General features: G+C 37.9%; 1 protein-coding gene across 13 annotated transcripts in view; it reads left to right on the top strand.

The window, feature by feature from the left end:
* The window catches only part of foxp1b (forkhead box P1b), a 288,207-nt gene that overhangs the window by 253,121 nt on the left and 17,888 nt on the right, over positions 1-17,198 (top strand). For all 13 annotated transcript variants that reach the window (XM_028448144.1, XM_028448138.1, XM_028448132.1 and 10 more), the window contains 2 exons: positions 6,931-7,038; positions 13,893-13,980. In XM_028448144.1, coding sequence (XP_028303945.1) covers positions 6,931-7,038; positions 13,893-13,980 — 196 coding nt within the window. The remainder of the gene's footprint in view (positions 1-6,930; positions 7,039-13,892; positions 13,981-17,198) is intronic.

Genomic DNA, 17,198 nt, shown 5'->3' on the forward strand with positions numbered 1-17,198 from the left:
TTCCTTTGCCACGCACTAACTGTCAGAGATTAAAGAATATGTCAGTGGAAGTTTTACACAAGCTTAGGTGATGAAGGCAGTCCAAGGCTGAATATTTCCTCACTGTGTCTCCGATCCGTCAAAAAGCCAAGCAGGTGATTCTCTTCCAGCTCCATCTGTTCATGATACTGGAGAACCACAACCACACAGTCAAACATGGGCTTCCAAAAGCACACGATGAACACGAAACACTCCCTATTATAAACTCCATGATGATAATTTAGATCCACGCAAACCAAACCACTAATCCTTTTTCCTGTTAATGCAATTTAATTGTTGCATTATTTTTCCCTTTGAAGATGCAGACCTGTTTCTAATCAGACGTTCATGGGAAGAAAAATTAAATATTGTTAAGTATGATTATTCTAAGCAAAGCTCTGAGAAATGGTCTGTGTTATAATCCAGGGATTTGAATAATCAGGTTGAAGATAATAGGCTGGGCCGGCCCGGGTGTAAATAGAGAGCATCCACTCCTCCTCCCCAGCACTGAACTTAATGAACTTTTAATTGATGCGAGTTCCGCAAGTCCTTGTGTCGTGCAACAGAAACAAGGCTCTCTCCCGATCGCCCTGTTTTCTCGGCTGGGCTTCAGATTGCTTTACAGCAGGGCCTAAGTACCATGTAGTTAGTTTCATGTGTCATATAAAATCTGCCCAGGCACAACGACGCCTGCAACTAAAACCTTAAGTGCATCCACAGGAATCACTCACCGGCTTTGCACTTCCGTCTTCAGGAAGGAGGAGAAATTTAATCACAGCCGCTTTGACACTCCAAAAACGAGACGCACGCTTCTGCCTTTAGTTGTTTCAAGGTACACTGGCAAGGGGCATGCTGGGAAATGTGTTTATCTGAACAACATCTCCTGATATGACCAATGGCTGAGTCACTCATGCTGGTTTCTCCTCTTATCTTGTATCTATGTCCCTCTTTGTTCCGGGTAGTTTTTTACTCAGTGATCTGCATGTTCAAGTCAATCAGTTCTGATCTGTGTTTGACACAAATTCCCAATGCAATAGTGCATCAGCTTTATGAAAGAGGAGCATCCTGGTGAAATGCTTGGCCCACTTTAGCTCCTAACCACCATCAGTAACCACAGCTCAGGGAGTGTAACGCAGCAATCTGTTGAGAAGATAAATAATCAGATTTGGCACAGCATTCCCATCTCTCCCTTGCCTTTCATTTGTCTTGGACAGGAAAAAAATCATGGTAATTAAATCATTTGGGTTAAGGCATGCAATGGCACAGAAGGAGAAGGGTGAGAAGTTAAAGGGGGGGGGGGGGGGGGGGGTCCCATCAGCACCAACCATGAGGGACAGCGTTGTAAGATGTTTTCACACATTGTGGGCAGACTTTGACCTAGCATGGCGGACATTAATCTTTCCCCTTTTTCTCCTCCTGCTTCTTGGTGCTGATATATTTAGCCCATCAGCTCCTGAATGCTATAAACCATGACTTGTTTATGGCCCGAAGCATCTCGTCAAAATAAGCGAGCTGGAAAACAACTGGCTTTCAGCTGTTCAAGTGGTCTCAGTGCATATTTTTGCCTCTGTCTTTTCTTTTTTACACGTAAACACAGCACACACCTGTACACCTACACGCGCTCCATGTCTAAAGCAGAGGTTCCCAACCTTTTTATGGTCGTGACCCCATTTTGATATCACAAATGTTCAGTGACCCCAAGGATTTTTTTTTTCTTTTCTAGAATTAGTTTTTGGTCATGTTTATTAAAGTGTGCTATAAATACAGAGTGGGCAGGATTAGTGCAAAAAGTCACTTTTATTTGACATAGATTTATATTTAAGAAAGTTCAAGTATAGTACACAGTTATTTGATTTTTATTGTGTGATTGTGTATTTGAAAATGAATAATAATTCAAGAAAATTAGAAATATAATTTTAATCAGGTTTTGACCTACATTTTTTTTTTTTTTTCAATTACTAGACATTTTAGACGTTTTTAATTCCAGGTGGCCCTATTTGGGGTTCTGACCCCAAGGTTCAAAAACCCTGGTCTAAAGACAGAGTTTTCATCATCCAGGCTGGTAATAATAATATAATAATATTTTGACCGACTTGTCATGGCTACATGTCAAAATTAACACAGTACATAGAACTGCTGATCTGTCTTTTTTTTCCCCTACAATATGTTCTAAAATCACACTCCTCTCTTAATGCAGCTCATCTGAAAAACATATTTTAATTTACTGCTCTTTCACCATCTGCCGTTAAAAGGGCTCTTAGGCTGCCACATCTGTATGTCATATTAACGCTGAATTAGCCAAGAAACTCACTCAGAACACATTTTGGGGAAAAGAAGAATCTGTTTAGATTTTTTTTAAGATAGCGTTATCTTTCCTTGTCCACACATTTAATAAATTAGCTGTATTAAAACAGAGGCGTTATTGTAAATGCATTATTCATTATAAAATTTTAAGGAATCAGAAAGCGGGGGTGGGGGGGTGAACCCCGCTAACCACATTCATGAATGGTCGACTGCGCTCCTATTTGTAATGCAATTATCACGTGTTAGGAACAATGTGGAGTCCTAAGCAAGTCATTATAACACAAGGGAACCTGTAACGACCTCTCACCTTAGACACACACGCACCTCCATATACGTCTTTACGAACAGTGATAGAAATGAGATGTGAACTGATCATTGGTTACATGATGTTTTTAATTCTGAATTAACTATTCTGAATTAAATAATTCTGAATTAATGCATTCTGCCTTGTGTTTAAATGAAAATACTAATGCTGAATTGAGGTCTACATGGAAAACGTGTTTATTCGCCTTTAATCAATTTGGCTTTAGGTCTGGGGGTTGGGAAGGCTTCAGATTGGACAAACGTTACGTTTTCACGTCTATCGGGGAAAATTACACAACAAACGTTTCCTTTTCTGCTACAACATAGAAGACCACATACAGTGGTATGCAAAAGTTTGGGCACCCTTGTAAATGTTCATGATTTTCCTTAATAAATAATTGGTTGTTTGGATAACAAATTCCAGTTAAATTTATCATATAGGAGACAAACACAGTGATATTTGAGAAGTGAAATAAAGTTTATTCGATTTACAGAAAGTGTGCTAGAATTATTTAAACAGAATTAGGCATGTGCATAAGTTTAGGCACCCTTGCATCTTATTGATTTTAATACTCTTAGCACTAATTATTGGAACTCAAAATTGTTTTGGTAACCTCAGTGATCCTTGATCTCCATACACAGGTGAATCCAATCATGAGTCAGGGTATTTAAGTAGGAAAATTCTAGGTGTTTCCTCTTTGCATCTTCTCTGATTAGTGGCAACATGGGAGCCTCAAAACACCTCTCAAATGACCTGAAAACAAAGATTATTCAACATCATGGTTTAGGGGAGGGATACAAAAAGCTATCCCAGCGATTTAAGCTTTCAGTTTCAACTGTGAGGAACATTGTGAGGAATTGGAAGACCACAGGCACAGTTCTAGTTAAGGCCCGAAGTGGAAGACCAAGAAAGATCTCCGAAAGGCAGCGGCGCAGGATGGTGAGAACAGTCACAGTCAACCCGCAGACCAGCTCCAAAGACCTACAACATCAGCTTGCTGCAGATGGTGTCACTGTGCATCGTTCCACTATTCAGCGCACTTTACACAAGGAGATGCTGTATGGAAGAGTAATGCGGAAAAAGCCTTTTCTCTGCACACGCCACAAACGGGGTCGCTTGAGGTATGCTAAAGCACATTTGGACAAGCCAGCTTCATTTTGGAACAAGGTGCTGTGGACTGATGAAAATAAAATACAGTTATTTGGGCATAACCAGGGGCGTTATGCATGGCGGAAAAAGAACACAGCATTCCAAGAAAAGCACTTGCTACCTACAGTAAAGTTTGGTGGTGGTTCCATCATGCTGTGGGGCTGTGTGTCCAGTGCAGGCACTGGGAATCTTGTTAAAGTTGAGGGGCGCATGGATTCCTCTCAATATCAGCAGATTCTGGAGAACAATGTCCAGGAATCAGTGACAAAGTTGAAGTTGCGCCGGGGCTGGATCTTTCAACAAGACAATGATCCTAAACACTGCTCAAAATCTACTAAGGCATTCATGCAGAGGAACAAGTACAACATCCTGGAATGGCCGTCTCAGTCCCCAGACCTGAATATTATTGAAAATGTATGGTGTGCTTTAAAACGGGCGGTCCATGCTCGGAAACCATCAAACCTGACTGAACTAGAGATGATCTGCAGAGAAGAATGGTCCAAAATACCTCCCACCAGAATCCAGACCCTAAGATCAAGGATCACTGAGGTTACCAAAACAATTTTGAGTTCCAATAATTAGTGCTAAGAGTATTAAAATCAATAAGATGCAAGGGTGCCTAAACTTATGCACATGCCTAATTCTGTTTAAATAATTCTAGCACACTTTCTGTAAATCGAATAAACTTTATTTCACTTCTCAAATATCACTGTGTTTGTCTCCTATATGATAAATTTAACTGGAATTTGTTATCCAAACAACCAATTATTTATTAAGGAAAATCATGAACATTTACAAGGGTGCCCAAACTTTTGCATACCACTGTATTAAGTACTATTTTCACTTTTATTTTGATTGTAGTTTTGATGCAGCAGCGCAACAATAACCTACTGTTTCACTTTGGTCATCCGAGGATATCAATGTAGACATATCTTCTAAGGTTCTTATTAAATAAATAATCTCTGCTTCAGGCGGCCATCTTGGATTATGGCATCATCACTACAGGACGAGCATGCGCCGAACAACCGGAATTAATATGAAGTGGAATTAAACGTTTATAAGATAGGGGAATTATTCCATTGAGATTAAAAATCAGAATAAACCAGCCACTTCCTTCAGATTTAGGTTGAATTTGGAATGGCCATTTTCATTCGGTATTACCGATAGGTGTTTACAAGATCAGTTTTAATCTTTTTAAAGAGGATTTATCTTTTAATCTGAATTAAAGACGAATTAAAGCTCTCATGTAAAAGTAACCATTGCTTTGTTTCATCCTGAATAAAATCGCAGTTTCATTTTGGATACATAATTTGTTTTTTCTTTGGCTTTCAATGGCTATGAAATACAGAGTGCTACTTTTAGTACCTTCATCTTAAATAAATAGCAGCAGTAGTATCACACAGGATTTGTACTCCAATGAGATTTTGGGTAGTATGCTAGATTTGTATTTATTATTTGGGGGCTATAGGTTATTCCCATGTGGCCACACAACAACATTCTGTGGTGCAATGATTCTTCCCATCCATCCCGCAGTCTGAAAGAGCACGACTGGAGGAAAGGCAGGAGCGCCGTGCCACTAGGAGAACAGGTGTTAGAGATATAGGCCAGTCCCCCAGGCTCTTGTTGCTGAAAGTTGTGTGTCTTGTATAGTGCCCGTGTCCATATGGCCGCTTGTCTCGCTCTCTTAGCAGACTCTGCCTCCGCACCGGCAGCTCCCTGCGCTCAACACGGTTAGCTGTGGTTCCACGCCTCTCGCCATATGGAAGATGTTGTAAAGTTTGTTTTTCAAGGATGTTCCTGCTATTTAGACTGATTGTACCAAGCCATACGCTCCCCACGGGTGCATTCTTGCCAGTCTCCAGAGACATGGATCGGTCAGTAGATAAATTGAGGAAAAGGAGGAGAGTTGTTTACAGTTTGTGCTTGGTGTGAAAGTAAGGTTTGCGGTGCAGACTCCTTCAGGTGTCCTTTGATACGTCTTTGATAGATGATGCTTATATGTTAGGCATTTAAGGATTTTTGCTCCTGCCTTTTTTAGTATGGCTATGTATTTTTTAATTGTGATTCATGCTTGAATCTTTTTTGTTAGCCTGAAACAAACAAATAATACTGAAATGGAAACTGTAATGATGCAGCTGGAAACACAGAAAAAGGGACAGAGGAGCTCCCCAACAGCCTCAATAAAGTAACTCGCAACATTTTTCATTGATATTACGTAATTACATATTGATTGGTTGTGATTTCACAACAAGAGAACAAAAGTCCCATTTTCTTAAAGCACAATGATCAGTACAGGTGTAACAAAATAGTCAACTCACGATACGATACAACATTCTCACAATACGATGTGTGACTAATCTTTGTTCATGAAAAACAATTTGACTGCAAAAGTTAGTGTGTGGGAGTGTTTTTCTTCACAAATAAAGAATGAAAACAAATTTACCAATCAAACTGGTTTTATTATTATTTCTCATTTCTCAAAAATTGAAAACTTTTGACCTTTATACTTTAGACTTTTCATTCATGATCCGTCTCAATCTCTGCTTAGAAGAAGCTTTAGTGCTCAGATGGGATGAAATTCGGCCGCTCAACGGACACGTTTGGCTCGTATCCAGAGAAGTGCACGCTGACCACAGCGTTTGCTCTGTGACTTCTGAGTCGACGGAGCATCCACTTTGTTCGCTATCTTGTAAACATTGCAGCATCTACGGGAAGTAAGAGGGTCAAATATCATTGTGCGGCTGCGCTTTTTTGAAACTTTTTTACTTGATTTTTTTTTTTATTTCCTGAAACTTTTTTATTCTTTATATCACTGTTTTTTTAATTTTGCCACAAAATTTTGTTACATTCCTAATATTAAGTAATTACATTACACAATTATCAATTATCTCATCGTTGCAGCCAATCGGCAAAGCCCAGGGTTCAGGGATGAAGTCTTGGTCAATGTTTTCATGTGGAAACAGGCTATATAATAATAATAATAATAATAATAATAATAATAATAATAATAATAATAATAATAATGCATTGGATTTATATAGCGTGTTATCATAGACACTCAAAGTGCTTAGAGAAGCACCAAGCTCAACTTGTCATCTTTAGACCTGTGATCTTTCTCTTACTGATAACATTCTCTCTGTTTTTGTTTACTCCAGAACGCTAGAGGAGCATTCCCCCCACAGTCACCACCCCCTCTACGGCCATGGCGTCTGCAAGTGGCCTGGGTGCGAGGCGGTATTTGACGATTTTCATTCATTCCTCAAGTAAGTGAAGTTTCCGGTCGGCTGTGCATTTTTCTTCAGTTTGTTTGTCCTCTTTCTTTCTCGATTGGATATTTTGCCCCCCCCCCCACCCCCTGAGACTCAGCAGCTCTGCAGGTGCAGCTGGTTGTTAGTCCTGAGCCCAGGTTGGTCCTCTCTCCCCCTGACAAAGGCACTGAAGCAGGGGTCTCTAATTCCTGTGATAAGTGGAGTTCCCATGGTGACAGGGGAACGTTTTTCCCAAACAAACAACTGCGGGATGTTTATCTGCTGACACTCGAGGCACTCTGCGTGTTTTCCCTTGTCAGTGAACACAGGGACTGTTGGTGACGTCTCTGATCTTTGTGGATTCATTCTTTTTTGGTTTGCACCATTTGTCCCATGCACAGTTCACTAGTGTGTGTACATTAAGCAGATCCCTGTGAGGTAGTTTGACCGTCCATTGTCTCACATCTGTGGTTCCCCCACTCCAGTCCGACCCCTGTTTAACTGATCAACCATGTGAGCTGCGTCTTTCTCACTAATCCAACACACAACAGCTCCATGGTGACGGTGAGGACGAGAACATTGACGTCGTGGCAGCAGATCAATGGATCACTGTCACCGTGGATTACTTTAAACAAGATATGACACAATTCCATTATCCTGAAACAAGCGCTTTATGTTCCTCCACAGATACCGCAGAAGCCTGTGCAACAGTGGCAAAATCATGAGTCAATCGATATTTTAACAGAGGTGTATAAAGTACCTGACAAAAATAACTGAGTACAAGTACAGTTACTGAAAATGGCTTGGGTAAAAGGTAAAGTCACCCATTAGTGATGAAAAGTTTTAAAACCGCTCACATTTAATATACTTAAGTTTCAAAAGTATCTTGTGAAAAAAATACTCAAGTATCAAACGTACAAGTAAAAGTAAAGTATCATAAAGAAGCAAAACAGTGATACATGTTCTCTCCTTGTTCTCTTTATTCCACTTTTTGGTAAATGAAAAAGATGTTATGACAAAACACACAAAAAAACACCTGAGCACCTGAGACGTGTGGTAGGGCTGGGCAATATATCGAGATTCAAGATATATCAAGATTTCTGGTTTGGCGATATAGAAAATTACGATATTGCCTATATTGACATATGTTTTATTCAATATCTTATTTTGTATTAAAATACAAATTTTTGCTTTCACTATTTCTCAGAACAGCATGAAAATCACAGTTAGATGGATTTCTGAGTGTGTCTTAACCCAGACTTTCCTCTAAACAAGCCACACTACGGAACTCACTCACACATGCTGTCCCTTAGAGGATTAAAAGCCAAAAGTGACACATATTGTGCAGCTGCTTGTTAATAAATGTGCTTGAGTGTCATTTTTCATCAGCAAATTTAACTCAGAATTGTCTTTGTGCTTAAAAACATTTTTGATAAAAAAAAATATTGAGATATGAGTTTTGGTCCATATTGCCCACGTATGGCCACCCTAATCAACGGTAACTGCTGAGGTAGCATGTTGATCTCCGCTTGCCCCAGGCATCCCATTCCCTCTGTTACCTCCAATCCGCGCTTGAACCGGAAGTTGTTCACTCTCGGACACGCCCATTCCAGATTAATTATATTCATATTTTAATATGGAAGGAGTTGGTAATAATAATAAAAATAACAGAGTAAAAGTATGTTTTGTTTTTAACTTTTAAAAGTAGTAGAGTAAAAGTAAAAGTGCTGATTAGAAAAACAAATACTCAAGTGAAGTACAAATCATTAAAACAATGACTTAAGTATTGTAACAAAGTTTATTTATTTTGTTTCTATACACCTCTATATTCTATATAAGTTAACTCAAATCCACTGTAGTTGGAACACTTTTCTGTAACACAAAGCTGCTTGTGTTTCTGACAAAGTGGTTGTCATATATTTCACTTCAACTTCTCACACATCCTGTGACCTTGAGTTATTAAAGCGTTTTTGTTGCACGTACAGATTGACACAGGCATACACACATATTTCAGCTCAGGGAGTGCCACGTCTAAATCACTATTTATTGTATTCTGACATTGCCTCACCCTTTGTTTATAGAACAGAGGAGAATTAAATTCAGCGCACTCGCTCAGGCTCGGCCTTAAAAAGTCTGTGAGTGCACTCAGCTCTGTTTTTACAAGTGTTTTTATCATGGCAACATCTTGTTTACTTTAGTTGCCTGCTCAAACTGCTTGGAACATGTTAAGAAAACATTTGGGGAGTGTCTCCACAAAGCTGCCTTTGTTTAACTGCAGGCTGGAGTGCGAGCGGCTCACCAAGGTGTTAACTCTCAAACCCTTAAGCACTTCCACATGAGAACCCTGCAAGTGATACTACAGAGCTCAGAAAGACAGAAAAAAAGTGAAAATAAAAACAAAGAATACATCAGGCTTTAAAAGACTCTTTACTGAAAGTCTCCATAGGATGGAAATCTAAGTGTGTGTGTGTGTGTGTGTGTGTAGTCAGCAGAACATAGTGTACTGTGCAGCAGACAGAGAAAGGTGAGGACTCCTAACATCAACCAGATTTCAGCTCCTCATGCCAACAGTAACAACAATCCAGGGCCTGAAATGTTGTTTTAAACCCTGTGTCTATTTATTTTATCTTCAAACAAAAACATTACATACCTTCATGCACTATCCCGATAAATACAAAAGCACCACAGTCCTGTTCCTGTTTTTTGGGTTGAGCGCACAGAAGGGTGGTGTTGGGTTCAATAGCCTAGAACGCTGTGCTTTTTAAAGGTCACGACCTGGTTCTGTCTCACCTCAGTGTCCAGTCAGAGGTCAGAACCAGTGAAACACTGCAGTGCCCTCTAGTGCTGCACTTCTACTGTCTGTCTGCTCAACAGCACTGGTAGAGCCACATATGTAACAACCACCACCAATGTAACAAGAAAAAAGAAAAAAAACAGTAATAAAAGCTGAAATGTAATAACTGGTCAATAATGTAACAAAATGCTGAGCCTGAAATGTAAAAAAAACACGTTTTGCCCAAAAACTTGTTACATTTTGGGTTTATTACATTATGGGGCAGGCAAAATATTTTTCCTCTAATAGTGTAATAATTTTAATAACATCATATTGAGTCAATTATTTATTAAATAATAGATTCATATGTTTTTGCCTGCCCCATAATGTAATAACGGAAACACGTTTTTAAGTTTTGTGGGCTCAGTTCATCTTTTTTACATTTGGTGAAATCATTGTTATTTTTTTTTATAAAAAAAATATATTTGTTCACAACCTCCAAAAAACAATTTTACTTACAGTACTTGTATACATGTGTATATATATTTATCTCTTCTTCTTCTTCTTCTTCTTCTTCTTTTTCTTTTTCTTTTTCTTTTTCTTTTTCTTTTTCTTTTTTTTCTTTTTCTTCTTTTTCTTTTTCTTCTTTTTCTTCTTCTTTTTCTTCTTTTTCTTTTCTTTTTCTTCTTTTCTTTTTCTTCTTTTTTTTCTTTTCTTTTTCTTCTTTTCTTCTTTTTTTTTCCTTTTCTTTTTCTCTTTTTTTTTCTTTTTCTTTTCTTCTTTTTCTTTTTTTTCTTTTCTTCTTTTTCTTCTTTTTTCTTCTTTTTCTTCTTTTTCTTTTTCTTCTTTTCTTTCTTGTTTTTTTCTTTTCTTCTTTTTCTTTTTCTTTTTCTTTTTCTTCTTCTTCTTCTTCTTCTACAAAGTTAAATTCCTTGTCTTGTTTTTAAACTGTACTTGGCAAGTAAAACTTTTCTGATTCTAATATACAAAAGCACATTTTCCATTTAAAATTTTTTAATGTCTCGCTTTCAATCATATTTGAGGGGATTTTTTCTGCTTCTAATAGATTATGAAAGTCACATCGTTAAATAAAAATCTATATATAAATTGATGGTGATTTTTGTTTGTTTTCAATGTAAATACTGATGAATGGATGTGTACTTTTCATTTAAATCATAAACCATCCTTAGAGACTGTTCCTGTCTGTGTAATTAGAAAGTTGTTTAAAAAAAAAAAAAAAACTGATTGTGTTAAAGAAGAAAACATGCATGAAAATGTGTTTAAAGCTTTCATTCTAACGTTTTATTGGGGCTTCTGTCATCCTGCTGGAGAGCTTTTAAAATGTGCTTCATTTGAAGTCCAGAAAGTGACACATGCCAACGTTCATAGTCTCTCTCGATGTCAACCCCCCACCCCCGTTCCCCCTGTTCCCGTGTCCAGACACTCCTCTCAAGGCTGCATTAGGGCCATTTGAATATTTCATTTCCTATTAATTATGCACTGTGACTCTCCATGTCATTAGAAGAAATAAAGTGGAATGTAACAAAGGATAAAAAGAAGCATGTCTCCTATGAACAGAGGAATTCCAACGCAGCTCACGTAGGCTGCTCTTCATTGAATATTCAGTCTGTGCGGCTTAAATTGGACTTGAAATGTCTTTACCTATCATTTTCTTCTTTGAAATTTAGTAAGATGTCCTGAAATGTTTACCAGGTTCATTTTCCCAACCTACTTAATTAATCAGCCGTGTGTTTGATTGGAACAAATGGAGAGCCTAGAGAAAACGAAATTGATTTTAGCACGAGAGAGAGAGTGAAAGGGTTGGTGGTGCCTTCACAATCTTTAAATGTGCTTTTTAAATGTATGAATGTGTGTCTGAAGAATTTCTAATCAAACACAAAAGGAAAAAGTGAAGGAATGTAAAGGACACCCCCATCCCAACCACCAATGAAATATTTTGAAATCACTCACCTCAAGGTTGAGTACGCCATCATATTTCTCGCAGAGCTCTACCCAATATGTCCCACCTTTCTGTTTTTCTGTGTGTAAATGGGATGTTTAATGCACAAATGAGTGGCCTGTCCGTAAAGTAACAGCCTCATATTTATCGAGGCCATCGCGACGCCTTCACACAGTTGGGCGCTGGCTATTTTTGATTTGCAGTAAATGACAAAAAAAGGGAAGAAAAAAAAATTCTGAGGCACATTACACACCTTTCCCCCCCAAACCCCCACCCCGTCGGCTGGCGCCACTCCGTGCACACACAGACATGCCTGGTGACAGTGACCTACATGGTCACTGAAGATGTGATATAATTTATGATATATATAATATATTGGATCCATTAGTGGGCATAATGAAGTAGTGAAATGAAAGGGTATTTGTGAAATCAGTTCAAACATCCTGCTCGGATTATGATTAAATGATTAATGAAATGCCCCTGCATAAGCATTTTCAAACAGTAATTCATGCAGAAGCTGATAAAATTCCTCCAATCATATTTCCTTCACTCATGAACCTTATCTCCACCATTTTATATAAATCACACAGAAAAAAAAACCTCGTCTTCTACACAGCGAGCTACTTATTTAGATTAGTTATAAACGTAAAAGAGAACATCTTCCCCTGAATAAAATTATCAAGCGTAATTATATCCATAATTCAAGTTCGTGACAGATCCCATCTCCTCGTTCCTGTTGTCCTCTCCTATTTTTGGTGCCGCTTGATTCGAGGTCTCCTGATTTGATGATGCAATTAATACACGGCCGAACCAGAGAGAGAGGAGATGTACATAATTCAGTGCTACCTCAAATCCTTCAATCATTCCTCTTATCTGGGAGCTAAAGAAGGAGCAGACATGAAATATTGAATGTCATTCTGCTGTTTCAATCCTTGTACCTTTCGTTCTTTGGTTATTTTGTTTTACAGACTTAAAACCAAAACAGAAATCAAAAACCAGAAGAGCGGAATTTTTCTGTTTTAAAATTAAGCTTTTTTTAAGCTCACCACACAGAGGGGACCCACAGACGAGGGGACATTTACTCTGCTGCGTTTGATAAAAATGATCTTGTATCATGTTGTCCACCTCACACCGATGGCAAAGAGACATAATTTGTGTGTGACACATTAATTCTTTTTAAGACATAAATGTGGCACATTTATTCTTTTTAAGATTTGTCACAAACATGTAAAGAGTACAGCACGAGTACCAAGGGGGACATACACACAGTGCACTCCCCTACCACTACTACATTACCCATAAGCCACTCAGGCACAGCTCACATCCACCCATATTGTAATTTCCACGAGTGGTATTTACTCATTTGCAAAATTAAATCACCTGTTCCTTGTCCCAATATCAACATTTCCTGAAAATTTCATCCAAATTCGTTCATAACTTTTCAAGTTATCTTGCTAACAAACAAACAAACAAACAGACAGACAGACAGACAAACACAGGGTAAAACATAATCTTCCGCTCTGCACTTCGCGCTTGGCGAAGGTAATTATTTATTTTGCACGTTTCAATACCGTCAACACACATGGAAGTCGATCACAGAAACAAGAAGCACCAGTAGATTCATTACACCACCTCTGGTTCCTTTAATCACCCATCATGTTTTACGTATCATTAATATTTTTGTTTTGATTTATTTTTGTATTAATAATGTTTCAATTCACCATACCATCAGTAATGTAAGTTGTGCGTTGCATTTTTATGAAAGGAACAAATAAATAAAAATAAATGTAGCTATACTTTTATGTTTTGTTTTTTTTCTTTATTGAATTAATTGGTGTTATTTTAGAATTAAGTTCCAATTGTACAAGATTCCTTTTTAAGTTTATACATGAGATGTTTACTGTATGCAAGGGAACTGTGGCAAGATTTATTATAAAAAATAAATGTGAAAGTAACTAGTAACTTTTGCTTTGAGTACGATTTAATTGAGCTACTTTTTACTTGTACTTTAGTACAATTTCAATCAAGCGACCGTATGATATATCAGTACTTTTTACACCTCTGGGTGCTGTTTAAACTTTTTTTTCCTTTTTTTTTAGAACAAATAAAGCTGATCTTGTGTGTTCTTTTTTCCAGGCACCTGAACAACGAGCACGCCCTGGACGACAGGAGCACGGCCCAGTGTCGGGTGCAGATGCAGGTCGTACAACAGCTGGAGCTGCAGGTATTGTCCCGTACCCAAATATTTATGTGGCCTTACCTTATCTCGCCGACACTTCCTCGGTGTCTCCCCACACCCCTCCCTCCCTGTCAGCCATGGGGGTCACTTACAGAGGAGAAATAGACATGTTGTACTTCACTACTAACTAGTCATTAAAAATGTGTTATGTATGCATGACAGTCAGCAAAGAAAAGATATATGTAGGGCCCCGGGGCTAAGTAGAGAAGATAATTACATTTTAAATTTGACTGGGTTTTAAAGATATTTATGACTTTTAACTGTTTTGCACCAACAATAAAACACTTTGTGGAATGAGTCGCCAGTGAAGCGTGGATGGGCGACTTAAAGGAACACCAAGGCCACTGAAGAAAGATGAGCAGTATCTAATGAGGATTTTTTCAATAAGTAGTAGATGTGAGCGACACAATGTCTTCTTTGTAAAATCATGATACCGATTTTATCGCATTTTTTTTCATTCAGATCATTTAGATGATTTTCAAGTTATTTACCAGTAAAACAAACCAATTCACCTACTTAAAATAATCGCCCTAAATGGAAAAAAGATAAATGATCAAAAGCTCAAACCGGTTTCAAGTGCAATTAACATCAAACAAAAAGGCGAACATGCAAAACTTCAAGTTATTTTAGTCTTTTTACTTTGTTTAACTAAAGTGGTTTAGCATTAGCATTAGCAACACTTGCTCCATAACAAGGCAGCAGATCAGTCTAGTGATTTCTATTTGTTATTGAGGTAACACACTCATGTTAATAAAATCCTACTTTAAACAGTCTTATAAACCCCTCATTTCCCACAGTTTGGACAATCATATCCTTTACAAGATAAAACATTTTGTTACATTAGGTGTGGGTGATATGGACCAATATTCATATCTCAATATTTTTCCTCTAAATGATGATAGGTGATATAAACTCAATTAATTTTTTCCAATATAGTTTTTACAAGAAAAACAATAATGGGTCAAAGAAAAATGCCACAAAGACCCTTTTATCAATCACTAGCAGCACAATATCAACATTTTGTGGCAGTTTTGGCTTTCTCCTTTATTAGGCTGAAATGTGTGACTAAATTATGTAGTATTACTTCTTTCAGGGCAGCTTTGAGTTGTTGAAAGTAGTTTTTAAACGACATTGAGGACGCGGTCCCTTTAAGAAAATCAGCTATGAGGGGTCACGTAAAAGCTGTTTAAATAGCTCCGTGAGTTCCTTAGAGAAGAAAAATGCATGTACCGTTTCCTCAAACGTCTCTCAGTGCTTCCAACACTCGGAACTGATGGAGTTTAATAGCGGACAGTCCAGACATCTGCACTGAGCCTCTGACAGGCAGCCGCTAGCGCAGAGAAAGTAGCACAGCAACATGTCCGTGCACTGGGAGGGAGGGGGGAGGGGGAGCGGTGCGTACTTCTCCGCTTTGAGCGCTTAGTAATAATTCTTGTGTATGTACTGCCGATATGAGCCTGACTTAGCAAATTGATTGATTTGACAAGTTAAAAAAACATAGGATGTGCTGTGTGTGAGCACACAGACATATGACACAGCGAGGGATAACATGTACACTAGGGATAAACCGATATGGATTTTTTTGGGCCGATGGCGATACAGATTTTTTTTTTCCATCAGCTTTAGCCGATGACTGGTATGGACTGGCGATTTTCTCGAGTTAATATTTGGAGCCGATACTACTTTTGCTCCCTCAATTTACATCATAAAAATTAAAAAAAGGAATATTTATAGAAATTAACAAAGGTGAGGTAGAACGACAACAAGTAAAAAATATTTCTGCTCTCTGTAAATAATGCGGGTCAGCGAATGCAGCCGCCTGCGTCGACTGATGCCAATACAAGTAAAAAACTCAAAAAACGGCCAATGTGTCGGTCTACTAATGTGCACTACAGACATGTGATCTACAATCACCATGATTTGTCAGATCATCGTCATGTTTTAATCCTTCACGATCGAATATCATCAGATCGCACACCCCTAATAACTAGTATTTATGTTTGTTTCTCAGAAAAAACGAAAAACTTTCAGTTAACTCAGTGGATGTATGAGGGTCAAATTTCTGACCAGACATGATATCAATAGAAAAACTTCTAAAAAACCAAGAATTGTTACCATTACCTCACACGTGTTTTTCCATATCTATCTTTTATTATTGATGACTAATTACAGTGGTTCCCAACCTTTTACGGGTCGTGACCCCATTCCGATATCACAATTTTTTCTCTATAATTAGTTTTTTTATCATGTTTGTTATACGTCTCAAAAGTGACAAATATGTGCCACCTCAGAAATTTTCATTTTAACTAGATTTATGTTTGAGAAAGTATAGAATACAGTTGTTGAAGATTGTGTTTTTTTCATTTGAAAAAGAATGATAATTAAAAAATTGTAAAAAAAAAAACAACATATAATTCTAATCAGTATTTTTCAATCACTAGACATTTCAGGCAACCCCATTTTAAGTCTAGGCGACCCCACATGGGATCACAACCCCAAGGTTGAAAAACTTATTGTTTATTTCCAGTCTTACTATGAAAATAATTCTCAGGTAGCACCTTTTGTTCCCTGCAGTAGCTAAAGAATTCAGTGTGTTTTGTGATGCCCAATAATTCCCATGTGTGTCTGTTTAAAATGGTTAGAATAGAGGGTTTATTAGTGTCTCAAACCAAGTATTTACTTCCTAATTGGCCTCGTGTTGGGAGTTAGTAAAGTTCCAGGTGTAATTCAGTCCAGACTGGCTTCATGTAAACCACATGATGAACTGAAATAGTTAATAATGGGCGTTGAGCGATTTGAAGACCGCGTCATATCCTAAACCATACGTGTCAAACTCGAGGCCCGGGGGCCAAATCTGGCCCTTTAGAGCAGTGTTTCTCAAATGGGGGTACGTGTACCTCTAGGATTACGCAATGGCACTACAGGGGGTACTTGAGAGAGAGAGAGAGAGAGAGAGAGGAAAATTAACAAATAAAGTCAAAATGATAAAAACTATAGAAATCAATCTATTCAGGAGCCACTAAATCAGTGTTTTTCAACCTTAAGGTCAGGGCCCCATGTGGGGTCTCCTTTGAGTTTAAGTGGGGTCACCTGAAAGGTTGAAAACAACACACTTAATCTTAAACAAGTGAAATATAAATCTCGTTAAACTTAAATACTGTAAAAAAAAAAAAAAAAAAAAAAAAACAATTATTTGAGCTCAA

The sequence above is a fragment of the Gouania willdenowi genome, chromosome 5, assembly GCF_900634775.1.
Source record: "Gouania willdenowi chromosome 5, fGouWil2.1, whole genome shotgun sequence".
Taxonomy (NCBI): Eukaryota; Metazoa; Chordata; class Actinopteri; order Blenniiformes; family Gobiesocidae; genus Gouania; species Gouania willdenowi.